This window comes from Pseudorca crassidens, chromosome 6 (assembly GCF_039906515.1).
Source record: "Pseudorca crassidens isolate mPseCra1 chromosome 6, mPseCra1.hap1, whole genome shotgun sequence".
In the NCBI taxonomy this organism is placed as follows: domain Eukaryota; kingdom Metazoa; phylum Chordata; class Mammalia; order Artiodactyla; family Delphinidae; genus Pseudorca; species Pseudorca crassidens.
Genome location: NC_090301.1, coordinates 85,681,558 through 85,699,937, shown reverse-complemented (window position 1 = coordinate 85,699,937; position 18,380 = coordinate 85,681,558). Strand labels below are relative to the sequence as shown.

General features: G+C 37.4%; 1 protein-coding gene across 20 annotated transcripts in view; it reads right to left on the bottom strand.

Annotated features, from left to right (window-relative positions):
* Positions 1-18,380, bottom strand: part of GTDC1 (glycosyltransferase like domain containing 1) — a 493,504-nt gene that overhangs the window by 274,201 nt on the left and 200,923 nt on the right. Inside the window, exon 1 of one of the 20 annotated variants that reach the window (XM_067742043.1) lies at positions 6,635-6,848. The exons of the other annotated variants lie outside the window; for them this stretch is intronic. Within the exon in view, the coding sequence (XP_067598144.1) occupies positions 6,635-6,648 (14 nt within the window). The 5' untranslated portion in view covers positions 6,649-6,848. Of the gene's footprint in view, positions 1-6,634; positions 6,849-18,380 lie in introns of those variants that run through there. 20 annotated transcript variants of the gene reach the window in all.

Sequence of the window (18,380 nt, the reverse complement as noted above, 5' to 3'; positions counted from 1 at the left end):
TGCAGCACTAGCCTTCACATAAGAAGAATGATTACATAATAAGTGCATACATCATAAAGAGGAATTCAAGTGTCTTCTTCATGGGCTACAAAAGGCACATAAGACCAAAAAGCAGCCACCTCTCTAAACTCACATTGCTGTATTAATGTTAGGGTAATTGTTTTAAAGTAAAAAATCTTATCAAGGAGATGCATTTTTTAAAATTGTCTATTTGTACTCAACTAAAGCAAATAGAAAATTCATGTTCAGAAAATGTCCTCTATTTTTTCCAAAAATATTCCCACCACCACCACTAAGTATTAGCTTTTCTAAATTTTAGATTGAAAATTCTGAAATATGAAAATATTTGCTTATCTACAAATCTGATCTTTAGTAGAGAGAACAATAAAATTTAAACTCAGTCAATCTATATTTTCCTTAAAATAAAACGGATGGCAACTTGTGGATCAAGTTGAGTAATACACCCCCCTCTATTCCCACTCCCCAGTCCCAACATAACAAACTACTCCAAACAATGACTCATTGTTAATCATTAAGACCTGAGCAAACTCAATGTTTTTCACACACAAGGAAGAAAAACTCATTAACTGCAGCTTCCATCTATTCATTAATTATAAAAAATCGTACCCTTATAATGAAGAAATTTGGTAGACATCAACTTACCCAAGTGACCAAACTTAATATGAACAATAATGGGCCAAAGGGATATCATGTATTTCCCAATGTGATACACTGAGAAAGATAGAGATCACCAATTCCTGACAAAAATGCTTGATCTGAATTTGGTCATGAGGAAATAGCCAGACAAATATTCTGCAAAATAAATGGGCTGGATCTCCAAAAAATGTCAAGGTCATAAAAGGAAAAAAATCTAGAGTAAAGGGAAATAAAAAGACCCCCAAACAAAATGCAATGTGTGATACTTGATGGGATACTGAATGGGGAAAAAAATAAAAAACAGCTGTAGAAGATATAAGAACAACAGGGAAACTCTGAATATAAAATTGTAAAGTTTTATCAATCTTAAATTGAAGTGTATTGATTTTACTGCAATTATGTAGGAGAATATCCTCATTCTTAGGAGACACGTGTTGAATTATTAACATGTGAAGCGTAATGATGTCTGCAACTAAGTCTTAAATAGTTCGGTCCAAAGGCCACTAAAAACAAATATTCAAATATTCATAGATAGAAATAAATGTGCAAAATGTTAACATTTGATTAATCTAAATAAATGATATATTGTAACTCACTGATCTAGCCTTGCAAATTCTTAAGTTATACATTTATAAAACTACAAATTTGGGAGGATATTCATTAAATGGCAGTAAGTAGAAGGGAAAAATATGGCACATTCCATAAACAGTAAACCCATCATATATGTATTTCTAGTCAGACTCCAATTGTTCATTTCCTCCAAGAGAACTATCCTCAGGGTGGAACATCTGTAGCAAATGTTTAACTAAAGCAAGTCCTTCACTCTCCTCCTACCACATACCGCCTCTCCTTACCCTACCTACCAGCTGATCCACAATCAAGGAATCCAAATCTAAAATTGAGACTTCCAAATAAAAGCTCTCAAACGAGAGAATGCAATACATTCAGAAGTAAAATGGCAATGATTTTCATAATATTACCCATTTGGGACTGCCCACAACAACACTTCCTTCAGTTTGTTCAGTCATTAACAGGAAACTCATTTTATTTTTATAACTAATCTTGAAATAGCGCTCACTACTTCTAAATTGTGGGAATTATCTCCAACATTAGTATAGCATTTCTCTTTGCTTTTTTGCTTGTAAAATGGAAGTTAAATTAGACAATAAGCAACTCCTCAAATATTCAGCTCAATGACACCTAAAAAGAAGTGATGAAGATGCCCACAAAAGAAATGCAGGTAAGATTCATAGGCAATTTTTTCTTTGCCGTCCTCCATCAATTAAAAAAAAAGTGTATAATACAATGAATGACATCACTCAATCAGCAGCTAATCCCTAGGCTCCCAATGTTCATCTTGCCTCAGGTATTATTTAAGCAATAAATCCTAACAAGGTGAGCTTTACCATCCCACACTGCGTCTCTGGCAGGAAAGGGCACAAGGTGAAAGCAAAAACCACTAGGAACAAGATAATTCCTGACAGCTGCTGCTTGAGCACAAGTTAAATTGAACAGTTTATCTCAGCATGAAGATGTTATAAGGTTTTATGTTTAATATTTTTAAATTAACATAAAACCCAGAGAAAGCAGTTGGGCAATCTTTCACAAACATGACATACTACAATCACTGTATAAGCTGGATTAGTACTTATTACCATGCTACTACAGAATTAAGCTGTTTTTAGACCACCAAAGAGCTTTAAATTGCAACTTTTGTCTCTGTAAGAGAAACCTATATTTAAAATGTCTGCTAAATTCAAATTAATGGCTACATCATTAGCTTACCATCTCACCAAAAGCATAAGTAAGCTGCTATTATAATCGTCTAACCAAAACAGCTCTGTGCTGTAAAAGTACGTGAATGCCGTTCTAGGTATTTGGGACTGTATGCATATACATGCTTCAAGTATTTTCAATGCACATTATACCTACAATCTGAGTCATATTTGCTTAAGGAATCCAAAATCATTCAACACAATGAAATTCTAGATTTTATTTTTCTTTGATTCAGTTTGAATACACTAGTTGTTTGCCTTTTATCCTATTTTCTTAATATGTCAAACGAGATGTTAAAATATACATAAGCACAGTAGGAGTGTGACTACTATTATCAAGATGCATACCTTTATACCTTAAATGGCATGAAGGGTCAGTGAAATGAGAAACAGAGGACAGGCATTCAATATTCCAACCACCACCATATACAATCTAGGAGAAAATCCTTCATGGACTAATTATCTCACTCTTGACCCATGAAGTTTTTTCAATAGCCCCTCACCTTCCGAAACCATTTATCACATAATGGGATACAGAACACAATTTAACACAGATACCAATTTGGGTTGTTATTTATACTTAAATAATTCCCTGCAGGACTTTCAACAAGCCTTTGACAGAAGAGTGAATGCCATCTTCCAGCTGTGTCACCTTGCTCAATACTTAAATTCCTTGTCTAGATACACGTTGCCCAGCCTCACCCCCTAAGTCTTTCTTCATTCTTTTGTTGCCTATCTTGAGTTCCTGTTCCTTGATATCTACTCCCAGAATTCTAGATCCTGTACTTTCTGTGATACAATATTTTCTGCAATGAAGGAAATATTCTATATCTGTACTATCCAATACAGCAGCAACTAGCTACTTATGGCTATCAAGCACTTGTAGTATAGTTAGTGTAACTGAGGAACTAAATTTTAAATTCAATTTGATTTAAGTTTAAATTAAATAGCCATAAATTAATGGGAAAGCACAACTCTGGATGGACCAGCTTCCCTTAACCCAACACTCCACCCATCCTACCTGAATGCAATTCCTCACTGAATTGATTTTCTTGTATAGACCCTTGATCTACTTGTGATAATCTAATTTCTAAGTTCCTCCTGATTTGCTGAATTTCACCTACCAGGGTCTCCAATTCTAGAATGCCAGAATGCCATTTTTTTCCTTCTGATAATTAGAAAACACATGTTCATTTCAGAAAATGTTTTAAGTACAAAAATTATAAATTAATTATCATGCACAACCACCCCAAAAGAGATGGCCACTATTTGCATTCTGGTGCTCATTTAGTCATTATACATTGAGCATCTATTATTTGCAAGGTACTAGGCTAAATAATGGACCTAAAATATAAAACAAAGTAGCTCAGGCAAGACGAAAATTGGCAGGCTGAGGAACTGAATAAGGACCAAGGAAGCTGGAGCAATTAATTCAATGAATGGCCAGAGAAGATGCTGAGGAAGTCTATGGGTCTTTATGAGACATGAAAATAATTTTGAATTTTATGGTAAGAGCAATGGAAAGAGAATGAAGGATTTTAACTAGGGAAATGACAAAATAATAAATGCATATTGGGTGAATTTACCTTTACTCTTTCACTTTGTAATACATATAAACTATTGCAATTTTAATTTTTTTTGCTTTTAATACATGTTTTTCTATGTTAAGAATTATTTCTGAAACATATATTTTAACAGATTTCATGATACGATGTGTCATACTATCATCGACCCGAACATGATTTTTAAATTTTTAGATACATGATTTTTAGATTTATTTAAATCTATAAAGTTTAAAACTTTTCTTGTATAATCTCTTGTATTTCTATTGTATCTGTTTACGTATTTCATGAAATGTTTCATTATTTTTTTAATATCAGAGAACTTTACTCTGACTGCTGTATGGAAAACAGACTGTAAGGAATCACTTTGCAAGAAGGGAGAAGAGTAGGGAAGAGAAAAGAAATGTCAGTCTCTTGGACTAAAATGATAGCGCTGATGGTGCTGAGAAGCGGACTGACTGGGTTTTTGCTGATGGTGCTGTCCAGGTTTGCTGATGAACTGGATGTGAGAAGTGAAAGAGGAGTGCTATCCTTTCCTCTGCTGTATCACTCAATGTAACAGGAGCTCAATGATACATACATGCATACGTGAAAATTACTCCCAAACATTTCAAAAGTCTTCGGCTTAAATATGTATTTTTAATTTATAAAAACCTGTGTAGAAAGTTCTAACATTTATTAATCATTGATACACAAAATTTCATTTTAACTATGCTCTAGTTGTCAGCTACTTTATCTTAATTAGAACATTTCTATTGCACGTTTAAATGCTATGGATTTTCAAAAACCTTGAAGAATGTGCGTAACCAAATGTTTCCATTTGCTAAAACAATAAAAATTCAAGATGGAAGCATATTTAAAGGAAAAAGAAATGGAGTCATTTAATTTCCTAGGTTCTTGTGGGGGGTAATTTACAGGCTAACACAGTATCCAGCTTCCCAATAGCTGTCCCATGATGTAGCATCAATTAATAGGTCAGTTTTTCTACCATGTAATGTTCCTTTCCTGTGCTTATCATGACGGCTAGGAGATCACAATGTAAAGAACACTTGTCCAGAAGGCAGGGAATTGAGGTCTGTAGGTAGGACCTGCCATTGAGCAAAATCTCCAACTGGTTTCTTAACATCTATCCACTCTACAGTCATCAACACTCTGACCTGCCTTACAGATGCTTAAGGAGACAAATTACATAACACCTGTGGTGCTTTCTTAGCTACCAGTGCCACTTAAATTCAGGTATCTCTTAAATTACTCAAGCAAGCTCTCAAGTGTTTTAACTCTTGGTATCTGACATAGTATCTAATCCATAAAAGATACTTAGTAATTATGTTTGTAACAAGAAAGGAAGGGAGGATGGGCCCTATTATTGAAAAAAAAACATAAATAAACTGAAATTTTTACTGTGTACAGAAACATTTTTTATATATTTTGGGACTAGCATCTGTTAAGAGTATTCTTGTAAGACACAAGGTACCATGAACCATTCAGAACGTTTACAGATATATCTGTTTTACGCCATCTATCAATAAGTCAACAAATCAAAATATTATCAAGTCTCCTGACTTGACAAGCTAAGAAGTATATCACCCCTGTGCCAAAAGAGCTGACAATATAATTGGCAAAACAAGCCATAAGTAGAGGAAACATTAAATAGCAATAAAAAAGATAAGTAATAGCTCTGTCCTGCAAAAGAAATGTAACCAAGCAGTGCAAGGCTGATTATGAATGAAGGCAGAGGCACTAAGCCCTATCCATTCAGAGGAAGAAGAGAAAACTAAGGGCAGCAGAAAATCAGGAAGTCTCAAGTTTACTGAGGGTATAGCAGGGGGAGGCCTGGGTCCTGATGTTTTGGGTCTAGAAGGATCAGTGCTATTTAAATAAGTCAGAGAGGAAGGACAGTGGCTAAAGTTTAGGGTTTGAATAAAAGAAAGTAAGACTGAAAAGGTGATCTTCCACCAGACCTAGAGGTACCCGAATGCAGGATGAGAAGTTCATACCTTATCTGTTAGCCATATGGGGATCCACTGTACATTTATTATCATACTGGAAAGGCTTTATTTCTTCTTACTATCCTTAATTAACTGAGCTATAAATGCTCACTGGCTAAGAAAAGTGGTAGTAAAATGAGAGGAAAAGGAATCAAATAAAGTACCACCATCACTACCACTCTCAAAACAAGGGAAGTTGTTCTATACATAACCAAATATAGATAAAACCAATTCACTTAAAACCACGGCTCGCCATCGTCACTTTTTTTGATAATGAGATACTTAAGTCTCTGTAATGTCCTAAAGGAAGACAGGGACCCATGTATTATGCAAGGTTTTTTAAGTATATCTTATTTAATCATCATCCTAAAAGATATGTCCTATTATCCCCATTTTACCAACTAAGAAATTAAAGTATTACAAGAGGTTTGGTGAAGTGCTAAGACAATAGCAGTTACTAAGAGGCAGAGATGAGTTTCAAATCCAAGTTGACGTGGCCACAAAGTCTCTGCTTTTTCAGTTACTCCACACTGATTTTGAACCATCTAAGATTAGAACGTGACTCACTGTTTCCTGCTAACTGTACTTTTTATTATAGTCTATGTTTGAGAAATAAAGGAATATAAATGGTACGAAGAAGAACTGTACTAACCTGAGCAGTTTCATTTCATCCCTTCATTCATCACATATTTACTGGGAGATTACAGTTAGACAAATTGCAGAAAGGTGATGACCATCAATGCAGAACCTCCTGAAGAAATGCAATCTAAGCAACACCCTAAATAACAGGAAGGAGTCAGCTGATTGAAATAACGAGGAGGTGGTCAGGGTGGGGGTAGTAGAGAGAAATGGCTGATATTAAGAGCAACAAAGGAAATAGAAATGATGATGACTGGGAGGGACAGGCTAAGGGTGACTCAAAGGTTTCTAGCTTGTGTAATCAGATGGGTAGTAGTAACATTCCTTAACACAAGAGGAGAAAACAAATCAGCAGTTGGAGTAGAGGAGAAATACAGAGACAGATTTTACAAATGTTGAATATAAATGGAGTGTCCAGTAGGTAACTAAAGATAATATATAATAGACCAATGAAAGAAACTTCATTGGAGATTTAATTAAACTAAAGGGCTTGGTCACCAAACATGTCTGCTAAAAATGTGGGTCTGGTTTGTTATATAATTTTACATACTGTGCTACTTGTTTCCACCATATTTCATTTCTTTTTTTTTTTTTTTTAACTAGCTTCATTCACTTTATTTTTCTCATAGAAAACTATGTGGTAGCTACAGCTGGAGCCTGGGTCCTCTGCACGGAAACTCTGGTGTGGGTCTTTACAAGGTGGTCAATAAATTCCTGATACGGAGACTTGGTGAACACCATCTCTTTCCAGAGGTAAGGAGTGAGATAACTGTAGGTCTTGTTTCCTCCCATTAGAGTATATACTCTTTGATGAGATAAATTGGATCTGCTGTTCTTTTCTTTGGTAGTTTCCCTAACATGGCAGTTTCCCTAACATGGCAGTTACCACTCTGGATCTTAAGTTCCTTCGTAGCAAGCCCTATATCTTCCTTGTTCATTGTCTTATCTCAGGTGCTCAATAAATGTTTCCAAATAAATGACTGAATGAATGAATCAATCATTCATTCATTACCTCAATGATACTGAGAAAATCAAGCTGGTTGATTCTCTATTTAAAGTGTTCAATATGATAGTCACTTCCACCATTAAAAAACAAGTTGGGAAGCATCCCATGCCCCCCAAAGAAAGCACTTTTCTTACTTCAGCATCCAGTACAATTCTAGGAAGTTTTATTTGATGTCATTTTTTATGGAGCCCATTACTTTTTCCTTAGGGTCCTTAATAATACGTCAGGCACTGTTCTCTACTTCACCATGCTAAAATATCAAGAACTGAAGATACCATCCAAAGAAAAGGAACTCCTGGGGAAAGGTAGGTGTCAACCTGGTATAAAGATCAGGAATGTACAATATCATGATAATAATTCCTGTCATCTTCAGGGATTCATGATTGTCAGCCTTGATGAAGTAAGTCAATTAACATGTAAAGCGCATCTAACTTGCTGAGTGTGCTGGGAACACTTCATATGGTGTTTTATCTCCATAAACTAATATAATTAGTATGTGAAATATTTATAATTCCCCTCATGATTAATCTATTGTAGAAGACTATTCCTTAACAGCAGCATATCATTTTATATTGGAATGTTCTTTGATCTTAAGTTCATGCCACTCCTGAGTCCCTGGAGTTCATTTCTAAATATCATGAAGTTGGGAGAATAAAGACCCAAGGTAATGGGTATAAGTCCTTTGTCACTCCAATTCAACCCCACCAGTGTTGTCAAAGATTACATACATCTAAGGACACAGTGACCTGTCAAGCCAAAAGCTACTGCTTAAATAGATACATAAAGCTCAGTTCAGGCACAAGCCTAAGAAACAAACCACAGGGAAGCCCAGAGTTGCTTTTAGATATTATCATCATTTAGGCTTGAATATTAAGGCACAGGAATAGTTAAAATAATCACAACAATGATGACGACAATAATAATATCTGCTACCTGACGTGTCAACTAAAGCAGTGGTCCCCAACCTTTTTGGCACCAGGGACCAGTTTCATGGGAGACAATTTTTCCATGGACCGGGGTGGTGGCGGGGGGATGGTTTCAGGATGATTCAAGGGCATTACATTTATTGTGCACTTTATTTCTATCATTATTACATCGTAATATATAATGAAATAATTGTACAACTCACCATAATGCAAAATCAGTGGGAGCCCCGAGCTTGTTTTCCAGCAACTAGATGGTCCTGTCTGGGGGCAATGGGAGACAGTGACACCCAAAGCGTGTTGCTTATGTCCAGCCTACCCCGTGATTTCGTTTTGGTCACTGTCACTGCAGAAAACCCTGCTTCACAAAGACAGGATCTTGGAAACGGAAGCAGGCTTTTCAGTGCTTTTGTGGCAATCTCAGGATACTCCACCTTGACTTGAATCCAGAATGTATGGAGATTTGAAGTTGTCTCAAACATACTTTGAAGGCCACCGTCATTTGCGATCTCAAGCAGTTGATCCTCTTCTAACACGGACAAAGTCGATTCACCTGGCTTATTCACAACTGGGTTGTGGATCCATTCCTTCCCAGTTTGGGGGTTTTTGTGGTTGGGAAGTAATGCTCAAACTCTTTCGAAAGCTAAGATAGGTGACCATGCACCAGCTGGGAGAAAGAAGGCCCCGGCTCACTCTCTTTCAAAATCTCTGCTAATGTTTGAAACATGTCAAAAATCCCAATGTTCACTCGTCACCCCCATGATTCTAGTTTGGCTTTGAATGCAGCCACTTTATCTGCCGACTTGAACACAGTTGTCATTCTCCCCTGAAGTGACAGAGTGAGTTCATTGAGCAGGTTGAATATGTCACACAAGTAAGCAACTTTTGAGACCCATTCTGTGTCACTGAAATGTGCTGCCAGTGGTGACTGTTTTTCTAAAAGAAATCTCTGAAGCGGCTCTCATAACTCAGAAACTCTGGCCAGTGATCTACCTTTAGAAAGCCATCTCACTTCTGTGTGTAAGAGAAGACGTGTGTGCTCTGCGTCCATCTCCTACAGAGCTGCACAAACAGACGTGAGTTAAGGGCATGTACTTTAATGTGGATGATAATTTTCATCACATCCTGCAAAACCCTGTTAAGTTCAGGTGACATTTTTAGGCTAGCCAGCATTTCTCTGTGGATGACACAGTGTATAGGCTCACATTCGGAAGCGACCACTTTGAACCGAGTAGTGAAACCAGGAAGCCGTCCAGTCATGGCAGCTGCTCCTTCCGTGCATATACTGACACAAAATGACCAATTCACTTTTCCTGATATGTAATCATTCAAAGACTTGAATAGTTCTGCAGCTGTGGTGTTGGTTGGCAACAAAAGTGCACATAACACATCCTCATGCACATCCTCCTGAAAAAAAACATATCACACAAAAACAAGCACCGTTGCCTCATTGTCAACATCGGCAGACTTGTCAACCTGGACTGCGTATCACGGTGACTCATTAAACCTAACAACTGTGCCTCAATATCCTCTGCTATTCCATCAATTCGTCTAGTTATGGTGCTAGCCTCTCCTAAAAGTTCATGACAGTGTCCTTAGCAGCAGGCAGGATCAACCCTGCACCAACAGTAAAGGGCTTCTTAGCTTTAGCCATGAGGTTAGCCACTATGAATGATGCTCTCAGTGCAGACACATTTGATGAAGTGGTGGCCTTCAATAATTATTTCTGTTCTTCGAATTCACTTTTTTTTCTTTTGGAAAAACTCCAAAGGCTTGTTCTTTAATGCAGGGTGCTTGGTCTCCACGTGGCGAAGCAGTTTTGAAGGTTTCATGGCTTTGTTGGATAGCTGGTCACCACATTTTTTTTTTTTTTTTTTTTTTTTGCTGTACGTGGGCCTCTCATTGTTGTGGCCTCTCCCGCTGTGGAGCACAGGCTCCGGATACGCAGGCTCAGCGGCCATGGCTCACGGGCCCAGCCGCTCCACGGCATGCGGGATCCTCCCGGACTGGGGCACAAACCCGCGTCCCCTGCATCGGCAGGAGGACTCCCAACCACTGCGCCACCAGGGAAGCCCATTTTTAATTTTTATTTATTTTTTTTTTGTCACCACATATTATACAAAGTGGGCTTGCAGAATGTGAATCACCTGTTGCAATGAACCTGTAATTTAAGTATGTCTCTTGGTATTTTCTTTTAAATGCAGTTTTCTTCTTGTTGGCAGTCTTAAGAGCCTTCTGCAGTCTCATCATTGGGTCTTTCCCCTTTCAAATAAGCTCTCCAGTGACATTTGTTTTTTCACTAATTTGGCTAGGGTTACCTTGTGGGCTTACCAAAACTGTGACTGAGACAAGTGCGCAGTGCGGGAAAGCGGCGCGGATGGAAGTGGTAAATAAAATAATGGGCGGGCCACACGAGGACTAAAATAAGTGTCGGATTCTGACTTAGAGCCTGCCACCAGATGCAGCTGTACAACTGAAGTACATCAACTCACTTGCCACTATAAAGCTGCCACCAGATGCAGCTTAATCATCACTTGCTACTCAATGATAGGGTTTTGATATGATTCTGCAACCAATTGATTTATTATGGTCTCTGTGCAGTGAAACCTCTCTGCTAATGATAATCTGTACTTGCAGCCCCTCCCCAGCGCTAGCATCACCACCTCAGCTCCACATCAGATCATCAGGCATTAGATTCTCATAAGGAGCCTGCAACCTAGATCTCTCGCATGCACAGTTCACCGTAGGGTTCGCGCTCCTATGAGAATCTAATGCCACGGCTGATCTTAGAGGAGGCGGAGCTCAGGCGGTAATGCGAGCGATGGGGAGCAGCCATAGATACAGATGAAGCTTTGCTCGTTCACCTGCCCCTCACCTCCCGCTGTGAGGCCCAGTTCCAGGGGTTACAGCCCCCTGAACTAAACTATTCCTGATAACCATAGAGAGAAAGGTGTTTTGTGCCCAAATAACTAATAAGCTAACAAGGAAAAATATGTTAACCTGCTATTTTTACTGAATTACATTTACTGCTAAAATTAACAAGCACAAAAGAAAATGCTTCCTAAATATTCAGTCCTTCTATAATCAGTCATAAAAAACTAAATTTTTCCATGCTTATGAGTATTTGTTTTAAATTTGCTTCCCAGAGTCCTATATTCTAGTGAGTTGTTCTATCATTTGATTTGTGTCATTTTGTTGTTATGCTTCTCATAGAGATTATTCCTGTGTTTTGATTACTTCTCCTATGTTTGTTTTGGCAAGTCCAAGACAGTTCTTTGAAAGCTTCCCTGAATTTGGTGCTTAATATGCCATTTGAAGAAATACCACCCCACAAATAATTTATTTATTATCACCAATGTTTTGTTATTTTACCCACCACTTTAATTGTAAGTGTGTCACTAGGTAATTAATTACAAAAGTCAAAGCCAGCAGAGTGCACCGTACACAGTAGGCACTCAAAAAATGTTTAGGAGAGTGAAACGTTAACTAATGTAGTACATCTGCAATAGAAAAAGAATTTGAAGGTGTGAGTCCCCAGACTGCGTCCCGGCCTTTCATACTTTTATTTTAAAGATGAGACGTTTTATAAACATTAGTTTGCTAATCCTGAGTTTCTTTCTCATCAAGACAACAAGGTGAAAATTCTAAGATTATGTCTCCCAATCTATAGCACAGAAGGGGAAACACCTGAAAGCTAGTGTTTTGAAAGATCAAAACTTCCTATTTTAATAGAGTAAAATGAAAATTATAAATTTTTCTACATGCATGCTAAGTTTCACAAATAAAAATTTTTTAATATGCTTCCCTTGACCACAGCTTAAAGAATTGCCCTCTTTTTTTTTTTTTTTAATTTATTTGGCTGCTCCAGGTCTTAGTTGTGGCATGTGGGATCTTTAGCTGTGGCATGCATGTGGGATCTAGTTCCCTGAACACGGATTGGACCCAGGTCCCCTGCATTGGGAGCACAGAGTCTTAACCGCTGGACCACCAGGGAAGTCCCTGCCCTCTTTTTTTTTTTTAAAGTAACTAATATATACATAGGTGCAGGGGGGAAAAAAAACAGATGAAAAGTAGAAAATGCTATATAAACAATACTGTTAAGATTATCTAAAAATGAAGTATTGAGGTCATTCAACACAATCTGCTTGACACGGTAACTTTCTGAGATGCATCTCTTGGTCTCACCTACTATATTACAGTGTATGTGAGATCAAATACTACAGCTGGAGGAATTCCCAAGGTCACACTTCCTTAACAGGTGACTGAGAAGCACAAAATGAGGTCACCTGCCCTGGGTGAGCCAGTTAGAGGCAAAGCTGGGACCAAGATACTCAGTAATAGAAAGGAAGACACAGGTGCTGCTAGTGAGCCTGTCTTCTAACTCCAATAGCGGGAGCAGTTTCAAGTTAGACACTGAAATGAAAATACTCTCCATTTAAATGGGGGGGGGGGGGGACCCATTCACTGAGGGAAAAAAAACAGCTAGAAAAATTTTCTTTGACCATGTTTCGCCCCTTCTCTCCACACAATATAGACAAAAGTACTTGAATGTGCATATAAATATGCACTAGAGGCTCACTGCAGATATCCATCTGAGTCTCAATGTTATTTGAATTTACCACTGCCTACAACTGAAGCTCACATGCCATAGGTCACAGAAAGTCATCTAAAGCCTCTCTCTGCCATACAAGACATTTATACCTAAGGCACAGTGTGGAAGCATCCCTTCTGAGTTAGTCCTTTCTTCCCTTTCCTCTACTTGTGCATAACAGTGGTCTGGGAATGTCAGGAAATACACAGAAGCCATGAGAGAGGCAAGCAGGGAACCTCAGACTTGGTATGGAAAAGCCAGAAAGGCTTTAGGAGAAAACGCTTGAGATGGACATTAAAGATAAGGAGAATTTCCAGTTCAGTATGTATTAAGGGCAGGGCTTGGAAAGGGGGGAGATTGTGTGTTTCTATTAATACTGCAGAGAAAAAGGGACCATAAATCCCACATTCCTGGGATTGCCTGGGACCATAAATATCCACATTCTATTCAATTAAGCAAATATTCAGTATATTTTATATATATATATATATATGTATATATTTACATGTTTATCATATAGTAGATAAGGGATAAAAAGATAAGCTAGACTTGATATCCTGCTCTTTATCTTTGCATTTTGGCAACTGAGATATAAACAATGGGCTGAAGTTGTATGAGAGTTAAAATCTGATATTTTAAATAACTTTGTTTTAATCCCCAAATTCACATATACTGTTAATATTACTGTCAGGGTGATGCCAACTCACTGCAAATAAATTTCATGACAAACTGCTCCATTGCTAAGTCCCCAAAGTGAAATACTCTCAGATGGGACATTCTACTAACTTTTTGCAATAACTCCTTGTCTTGAAAAACACTTTCAAAAAAATGTTAGTATTTTACCACTCCATAGGAATCAGTAACAAGGCGAGAGATTCTCCCAAGAATATTCCAACAGTCCTTGAAAAACTAAGACTGTCACAAAACCTGAGCATCTGGCAACTCTGCCACCATGAAGTATCCATATGGAAGAGACCAAAATGTGTCAAAGTACCCAAAATGATTTTGGATAGTGTAGAAGATGGAATAAATAATTCAGTATCGTCAACACTTTCAACAGCAGGTAGTGGATATGCTACCTGCTTCTATAATGTGCCAGAATGTAACATAAGTGTGTGAGGCTGTGTGTGTATGTGTGTGTGAGAGAAAGGCAGGAAGGATATGAGTATACATGCAGCAAAAAACTATTTTTATATAGAAATATTTCTTAGGTAGTTTTCTTTGTAGGGACATCAGATATCTATAAGTATAGGTTTATAGATACATAGAAGAAAAAAACGGAGTCCATGAAAACTTATTTTAAAGATAAACATAGCAACAAATATATTACTTCAGAGTCAATGAAAATAAATGCATCAGCAACATTATGGTTGAAACTGTATGTGCAAAAAAAGTCAGAAAATCCAAAATTACGGTTCCCTCAGCAACCATAACTGTGTCCTCATGCATATACGAGTATTTTGCATTACTGTAATGATGACACATTTCAGCCTTAATATCAGTTTATGCAATGTGACTGAATTAGGATTCTTTTGGGAACTATAACTTTGAATTTCTGGACTTTTGTGAATGTAAAATCTTAACCATAAAATTACATTAATATAAGGTGGGGTTTCTGCATTTTACTTTCTGGCATTTAAAAAAACAATAAAGGCTGAATGGTTGACAACAGTAAAGTAGTAAAAGATTGGTTGATTTGTAATAATACAAAAAGGATTTGATGCATAGCCTAAGACCTTAAAATAGGGATATACAAACTACAAACAAAAAGAAGTGTCCCTCTGAAGATTAATCAAAGACAAGAACAGGCAAGACATCTTTCCAAAAGTGAGTTAATTTACTTTGTCTATAAAATGTTAGTTTCTAATTAGAAGGTACTTTCATTCAATTATATTTCAACATGGCTATAAATACCAATGCCTGAAATAATTCTCTCACTACATACTGCTGCATCTTATCAAGAAAAAAATAGTATTAAAATGGCCCCTCACATTTTCAAGAGTGAAGCTGGTGGGAGCCACTTTTCCTTCTTGCACGTGTAACACGGCAGAACATAACCTATAAGATGAAATTATATATTACTGTCACCAACTACTTTTTGACCATGAGCCTGAGGCTGATTCAAAATATGGTTCACAAAGAAACAGATACACAATGATTAAGTTAAGCTTAAGAACAAAGTAATTATTTTACATAATACTGAATATTATACAACCAGGGAGTAGCTGGGAAATGAATTAAAGAACAGTGACATACATAGTGGGTTCAGGAGAGAAGAGTGAAAATCACATTTGTTCAGGGAAAAGTTACAAACACTTTCATGGAGGTGGTATTTTTCAACTGGCCTCACAGAATCAGTAGTTTTACAACAAAGTAAAGACATTCCAGCAGATAGAGGAGCCTGTGGAAAGATCCAGAAGCAAAAGTGGTCAATACTCTGTTGGAGAACAAAGAGTTTGGCTGAAGAGAGGCTCATGCAGGAGCTACAAAAGGAAAAACTGCAAATGCAGATTAAATATATATTGTAGAGGACCTTGAAGGCAAGGCTGACGAGTCTTAACTGCAATGTACAGGTGGAGGGGTGGGGGGAGACTGAAGTTCATGTGCAAGAAGGCTATATTTTTAGGAGACAAGAAACAAAAAGCAAAAAAAATAAATAAAACAAAAACAAACAAACATAAGTACTACAGCGACAGGATAGAGGACATAGTAGGAGAAGCAAAGACTGAAGGCAGGGGACCAGTTATAAGATTATTATAATAATCCAGACAAGTTGCAATGAAGGCCTGAAGAAATGTGCTAACAGTAAGGCCTAAAAGGAGGAGAAGGGATTAAAAGCTGCTTTCAAGATTTTGAGATATAATGACTGTTGGAAAGATTGTGTCATTCATAAAATACAAACTCAAGGGTTATGTCTGATGTAAGGAAAAGGAATGACTGAGTACTATTAGTAAATCTTAAGTTTAAGGTATCAAGTTCCATACAAACAAGCATTCCTGCAAAAAAAAACCCAGAAGTTAGAAATATGATCCTGAAGATACTGATTACAGCAAGATAAATGATATTATTCTTCATACCTGTGCAATTTACAAACTTGTGCCTCCACTCTTTTTATCCTTATAGGGTTGGGAAGTTAAGGGCATTTTGTTGTACAGATAAGAAAACTGAGGCTCAGCAAGGATGACTTCTAAACCTCACACAGGTACAAAGTGGCAAAGTCAGGCTGGAGACACAGATTTTGGAATCTTTAGTATGGAAATTATTTTGAAATTATAAATAAGATCATCAAAAAAAATGTAGAGATAAAAGATAAACGAGTTGTGTGCAGAACCACAGGAAAAAGCTAAGATTACAGAGCAGCAATTGTTCAGGAGCCTAAGGCATGACCAGGATGCCTGGTAAAGGGTTCCAGGGCCTGGCACTCAACAGGTACTCAATAAACCTCTATCACACCAACAGCTAAAGAGGAGACAGCACTAAACAGGGACTTTCTATCTGTGCTAGATGCAAGGAGTAGTTCCCAAACTTTTTTAAAGCAACCACTTTTCTCAAAGGAATTCCTGCACAAAACTATATGTAATATACATAAAAACACTGTTGAGTAAAGCAGGAATAGATGGTCTGGAACGTCACTTAACTTGAACTCTTTTCCCTATCTTTCACAACCCTTCTTCGCATGTATATAGCACGTCTACCCCTAAGACAAACCCATGCAACCTAGAGAAACTACTGGAAATCCTCTTAGTCATAAGGGTGATGTAATTTAGGACCTCTGAGTGTGGTATGGAAGAACTAAAGGGAACACTTAGTCTGAAAACATCAAACTGGTATCAAGAACCAGCCTGTCTAGACTTGATTCTTAACTAGACTCTCCATTGCCTTGTTCTTCCATTAGCTGAGATCCTTCGTTACTTCTTTCAGAGATTTCTCCATGGGCAACAGCTTTCAACAGATTATGAACAGATCACTTGGACATCACAACCGTATACCATGGAAATGGCACACTTCAGAGAGTCAACTGCCTGTAACTGCCTTGCTCCAGTAACCTGTTGCAGAACCTGCCCAACTGCTGCATCTTGTAACTGGCCATGCCACATGATTCCACATATAAGTCAGGATAAGAATGGCAAAATGTCAGGAGATTGAAATTAAAGAAGAGAATACCCAAATGTGATATCTTGGAGGAAAGGAGTTGCATATTGTAATCATGTTACTGATATGGCCAATTATATACATGACAAAGAAGGAAAAGATCTAACTGTCCCTAGAGTTGAAAAAAATGAAAGAATTATTGTACCTTTTTTAAGAGCAGACTTGCAATGTTGTTCCATTTTTATATAAATTGTAAATGAAAAATTCAGTCCAATTGGAGAGCAAAAACACTAATCATTATAAAAAACATCCAGCCCATCCAAATAGTAAAAACAGTAATCATTATAAGATTTTATTATGGCAGTATCTTTATACAAATATGAAGTAATATATAAAGAAAATCACATACTGATTCTTGGATAATTTATTCAAGGAGTAAGTTATGAAAATTCATCAATAAGAATAAACGAGGCAACTCAAAGACAGCTCACCATAGATTCTCTTTATGCGACTCCAATTTTAATTTAGTCTGTATTGATGGATTCTTTTATTTCATGTGTTATAGTCATGTTAAATCTAGACACAACATACAATGCATCTAGAGCCTACACAGTACAAAGACGTCTGGACATAACATAGACAGTTGTTCCTTTTTGCTTCAAGTGATAAATAGTTCACCTGGAAAAGGATCTGAAGAGATTTAACAAAAATCAGCGAATAATTTTTTTCCCATATGCATTAAAATTCTTCTTTTACTCTCTTGATTTTATACAGTAATTTGTCTTTGGGGAAACCATGCTGACATTGTCCTGGGTGGTCTCAGGCCTCTGCAACAGAGACCAACACGGAAAGAGAAGAGAGACAGGCAGAGGCCTGGTCCCAGGACAGAGCACATGCCAAGGGCAAGGGAACCACCTGTAGCACCTGGCATCTGAGAAGATGGTGGGCCAGTCAGAGGAACTTGGTCCAAAGGGCATACTCAGGCAAGACATAAGTTGAATTCAATGAATAAAGCAGAAGAATAAAGATTCCAAGGAGAAGTCTCAATCGGAATTCAGGAGGCAATGCTGGAAAATCTTGTACAGGTGTCAGACACAAAGTCTGACTGGGAATAGGTAGGGGATGAAAGTGGCAGGAAGTAAGAAAG